Here is a 5,368-nt window from a genome sequence, read left to right as displayed (position 1 = left end):
TTATTATATTTTATATTTTGTATTGCATATTGTTGTTTTATGAATTTTAGATCGCACTTGAAAAGGGCCCTAACCGTGGGCCGAAACGTTGTGCAGTCTTTGTACTTAGTGCCAGTTAGTCGAGCAATAAACTAACATTTATAAATATATAAAGAGTTATTAACAAATCGCGTCACGGAAATCTTACATAAATGCAAAGTAAAATTTAAGCACACACTGTTTATATAGGAACTGGTTTATATAGTACGATTTCGATGTACTGGGAAAACTTGGAGGACTAATACTTTAATATGTTCTCCTTTTTTAGCAGAGAAATATTTATCTACGTTACATGTTTAAAGATGTATCTATTTATTTTCTAAGCATAAATACATTCGTCTATTTAACTATGTTCTCACTATCGTGTTACTAAATTTGTATATGTTTCATAACCGTGTAGAATGTATGACAGTGAAATAAGATATTGACGCCTTTACTAGCTGTAATTATATACATTCTCTTTTATTCAATCCGGGTGTAATGTAATACCGTCGATAAATTATACATTATATTACCGTAGCGAAACACTCCATTGATGCCACAAACAGTTTACCGATTCTTATTTTAAATTCCTTAGTTCTTCTTTGCAACAAGAATAATATCATTCTCTGTATATGTAAAGGAGTTTTATACCACTGGACATTGTACCTACAAAAATGACTCAGAGAACACAAAGATATCTAAAAGATGACTAAAAGATGACAGATTTTCGGCATAGATATCTTTTCGTTGGAGCTGAAAGTCAACTAAAAGATGATTAAAGATGACTTATATCCCAAGCATTAAATGTTGTCTTATCGCCAAAACTTATAAAATAACTAAAAGACATCCGATATTAGACATCTTTTAGCTATCTTTTAAAATCATATTGTGGACATGTTTTTGTTTTTTATGTTTTATATAAATTTGGTTTATATAAATGAAAGGTTCATGTTAATAAAACTTAAGATTATAATTTCAAAAAATATTTTATTGCAATGAAAAAGTATTTCATTTCAATATGTTACTTTTATATGCATTCATTGCACAATAGAGCTGATATTCGTCATATGTTGTATGACAAGTTAAGCATATTAATTAGCTGCAGAAAGAAGGTCTCGAGTTTCTAGAAATCCTCCATCTTACAGCCAATCGGTACGCTTGACAAAGCTTGTCGTAGGACACACGAAATATCAACCTAATGTATGGTACAAAAGACGTGCAGCGACAACGTAACAATAACAATACTGCCGTTAAAAGTTATAAAAGGCCCCTTGGTCATGACATACATTACGGGAATTCTTGCGCATGCACATTAAAAAAAAGCATCAAGTTTTAGACATCTTTTCGTCTAGTCGAAAAGACAACTATAAAAAGACATCTTTTCGTCATCTTTTAGTTTTTATGCTTTCTGGGTGAACATGACAATCTAACTTGAAATAAAAATTTTTATATTAGTTTAATGCACGCGTTAGAAGCTAATTTTTTCTGCATCAAAACAACTTCTACATTTGCTGTTACTAAAGAATGGATCTCTATACGTTGTCTATCATATGAATATTTCTTACGCAGTAGTGAATACGTGATTATTGTGGTCAATTATAATCTGTCCCATTAGATTAGCTAAAAACATATGTAAGGTCGCCAGTAACGCAAATCCATATGGCAGGAACAGTAAGATATTATATTCAGATGATGCTACCTGAAAAAATAAAAAAACAAATTTTATAGGAATTAATAAACTCTAATATACAATATATGTCCATCAACGACAATAAATTTTCTTCATTTTCTTCTGAAGCGGCTTCGAAAATGTATTAAAACAAAAAAAAACATTTATTGTAATTTTCTTTGTTTAATTTTATTATTACTGTTCTAATGTTTTACTTAGCTCTCAGTTTTTTCTTTTTTTTTTTTTTGTATGTCAATATATATTATATGAAAATAACAATGTCTTTCTGTCATCTAAAAAATATATTTCATTGCAATTTTTAAGGTTGTTACTCATTTTAACGGCAAATGAATTTCACCACGTGATTCTACAATCAAGAAGTAAAGTAAGAAACTAAAAAAAAACTGAAAAATTGAAGGTCATAAATGGCCCATTTTTGAAGTGTTCCCATTTTCCCCACACTTTGACAGCAAATGTCACTACGTGATTTCAAAAAAATATAAGAAACCATGCAAATTTTACATGCCGTCTTGAGGGCAAAAGTCAACCACTTTTTAACAAACTCGATTATGGCATGTCTACCTTGTCGATTTTTGTTATTTACTATACAATATCACTAATAAATTTCGGAGTGGCTTCATATTACATGTTATAGGCAACTTACTTGAAACAAGTTTAAGCTCAAAGAAAACACACCACATGCTAATATGTAAAACAGCATTATCTCTAATGTTGATATAAAGTGCCTGTTTAATCTTCAAAAACAAAATTAATATTATTATGAATATTGCATGAATATTGTCATCGCAGATACAGACTTCATAGCTTGCCGGTGAATGTCGACGGCACAAATTATGCCTTCAATCATCAAAATCTTATTTTTCAGCGTAGTTTGTAGAATGTCGATATTTATTGCATTCTCGATACGATAACTGTAAACATTTAGATCGTAATTATATTACGTAGTAATTTATTAAATGACGCAATTTTTTAGTTAAAAAATTGTTATTTACTTATTGTTTATTTATTTTAATATGTTACTCAAAGATATAAACTTCTAATTACATTTCATATTATTAAGGTCATTTCTGTATGTATTCATACCTAGCGATTCTAAACATTCCACAGATATGATAAATATATGCAATTCCCATTGTACCAATTGCTGTTGCTACAATCGCTGCAACGTAAATAGCTGCGTTCATGTGGAGCAGAATCAAATAAAAATACTTTTCTCGATCGATGAAATACTCCATTGTAAATAGAAATTGATATGGTCGAGATTTATTCGTCGATAGATCAACATTAGTCATATTTAATGAAAATTGTACTACAACGCTAGCAAATAGGCAGTAAACTCCAAGTGCTAAAGAATGTTGAAAAAAATATATTATTTGCTTAATTTACTAATGCATGACATTTAAAAAATTATCTTATGTATACTAATAGTTAGTTCTCTTTTGGATTTTATTTATAAACGCTATTTTTACTAGTAAATTTAACTAATAGCTAGTTCCCTTTTGAATTTTATTTATAAACACATTTGCTATTTATCGCAAACACACGTACGTGATAAATGTTATAACAGAATCATATATACTTAGATATAATATAGACAGACACGCATGCACGCACATACGTAAGCACGCTTATACTCCCATGCACATTGTGCTCGCGCGCACGCACGTATGTGTGTGCGTGTATGTATGTGTATATATACGTCAACACTGAGTTATTATAATCTGTCAAAATTTATTTTTTTTTTCTTCATAGCTTACATATTATATTATAACTTTGATTATATCCAGAGCCAATAAAAGTTGTCTTACTTGTAAGTCCAACCGTATAATGTTTCGCAGTGCACACATATTTTTTCATGATAGCGATTTCATTTTTATTTGTTAGTTTGTTATGGATGTGCTGAAGCTGTATCAATAAATCTTTCACCTGTTATTCCAACAACTCTTGCATACATCAAAGCAAATATTTTAATATCTTAAAAATTAACTAATCAGGAAAAGCTATCTCGTTTAACGAATATTTCATAAGCGATTAACTTACACCTTCGATGTTAAAACAGAACGTGTTATATTCTATTATAGGAATAGTCATGTAAATCATGCAAGACAAAACATTCATTAAGACTTCAAAAGTACATCTTAATGTTAAAAATGCTGTCAACTGTTAGTAATCAATTTTATTAATTTTCTTTTTACATCTTGGATAAATAATAGTTACAATATAAGTAAAGATTAACAAAAAGAGGTCTTACAACCTTGGCTTTGACATATATTATAGAAGTCACTTTCCTGAGTAACCTTCATAAGGCTTTAGTCGTCGTTTGTTGTTTATTAAAAAATTGTTTATAAAAAAATTATTAACAAAAAAATGTAAGAAATATAATAGTTTGTGTCAGTGCTAAGGGAAGTAATTTGTTGATATATTGTTGAAGTATTGTTGATACATGTAAGCGTAGGAAGGGCTTCGATCCTCCTTCTGTAGCAGGGGTGGGGGCGGACGTCAGTTAGTGTGGAAAATTGAAAACTCAAACTGTACAATCCTGTCCAGAGAACCATCCACGCGAAACGAGATCCACCCCACCCTTGCTTACGGACGAAACGAGGTCTATCATTGTACGATTTGGATTTTCAACTTTCCACGTGAACCAAGGTCCACCCCCACCTTTCCGTGTTGAAGGGAGTGGATCGAAGCCCCACATGTGTACTGTTTATACACACATATCAGCAAATTACTTTCCTTAGTACTGACATAAACTGTTATACATATTTCTCAGTTATATTTTGTTATTAACTTCTTAATGAAAAACGAGCGACGACTAAAATCTTCTGAAGGTTACTCAAAAGGGTTACCTCTATAATAATATATTTCAAGATCAAGGTCGTAGGAACTGAGTCCCCTTTTGTCAACGTTCACCACAATATATTTGATACAAATATCATTGCATAACACAGAGTGAGATAAATATAGTAAAAAAAACTTGCCGTATAATAACTTATACATAATGATGTAATTATCATGATTTTCAATATTATGATATTTTCTTACCTGAAATATAATATACGTTGTGAATATAATAGAGATGAAAATGTGTTGAAATCTGGCAAAGTTGGATTGTTGGTAGGGCCATAAGCCGATAATGAGCAGTAGAATTCTATTTACGCTAAAATACTGATCTTCTTTAAGGATCATATCTTCGTGAGGTCCGGAACGTGAATAATTGTTAAGAAGTCCATAACGTACGTTTATCCCCTCTTTTCTCCATCGATCGACTAAACGTTTTCTCTTCTAGTGTAAATTGTAGTGCAAATATCATAAATTATATAATGGGCCAACAGATCGTTATATCATTAAATACAATTTAGAATCATTTCTTTGAACTATGGCTGAAATAAAGCTATCAACCAGACATCCGAGAAAATTCATTGTATTATTTTTTTTCTATTAAAAAGAAAGGTTTCTATGAGAAATCGAAAGTCACGCAAGCGCATTCCCTCTTTTCCAATAACTCTACTTTATTCTCACGTACGCATTCGTAAGATACACTTGTGTAGCTCCTCTGCCAAAGGAACAATCGCGGTCTGTAATCTTATTGATGCCGGACCTACATGGTAAAGCTTATAATTTAAAATTGATCAGATTAGGTAAATACGCGACACT

General features: G+C 30.8%; 1 protein-coding gene across 1 annotated transcript; it reads right to left on the bottom strand.

Annotated features, from left to right (window-relative positions):
- Positions 1 to 365: 365 nt before the first annotated feature.
- Positions 366 to 4,957, bottom strand: LOC112468861 (odorant receptor 49a-like). The gene is made up of 9 exons (XM_025038232.1): positions 4,757 to 4,957; positions 3,752 to 3,871; positions 3,520 to 3,637; positions 2,795 to 3,056; positions 2,509 to 2,622; positions 2,355 to 2,445; positions 1,587 to 1,720; positions 555 to 687; positions 366 to 479 (listed from the first exon to the last, which is right to left on the bottom strand). Exons 1-9 carry the CDS (start codon positions 4,898 to 4,900, stop codon positions 426 to 428), a joined length of 1,170 nt encoding a protein of 389 aa, XP_024894000.1. The 5' UTR covers positions 4,901 to 4,957; the 3' UTR covers positions 366 to 425.
- Positions 4,958 to 5,368: the final 411 nt, after the last annotated feature.

Source organism: Temnothorax curvispinosus, unplaced genomic scaffold (assembly GCF_003070985.1).
Source record: "Temnothorax curvispinosus isolate PA1 unplaced genomic scaffold, ASM307098v1 QBEX01002175.1, whole genome shotgun sequence".
Classification (NCBI taxonomy): domain Eukaryota; kingdom Metazoa; phylum Arthropoda; class Insecta; order Hymenoptera; family Formicidae; genus Temnothorax; species Temnothorax curvispinosus.
This window is presented reverse-complemented; position numbering and strand designations above follow the sequence as displayed.

What these genes read in the sequence shown, in the direction of transcription:
- LOC112468861 (XM_025038232.1), bottom strand. Translation starts at nt 4,900, where the DNA reads ATGATCCTTAAAGAAGATCAGTATTTTAGCGTAAATAGAATTCTACTG. An exon ending in GGAATGTTTAGAATCGCTAG is followed by an intron (nt 2,623 to 2,794) that starts GTATGAATACAT and finishes AAATGTTTACAG; the next exon opens with TTATCGTATCGAGAATGCAA. An exon ending in TGAGCTTAAACTTGTTTCAA is followed by an intron (nt 1,721 to 2,354) that starts GTAAGTTGCCTA and finishes TTATTTTTTCAG; the next exon opens with GTAGCATCATCTGAATATAA.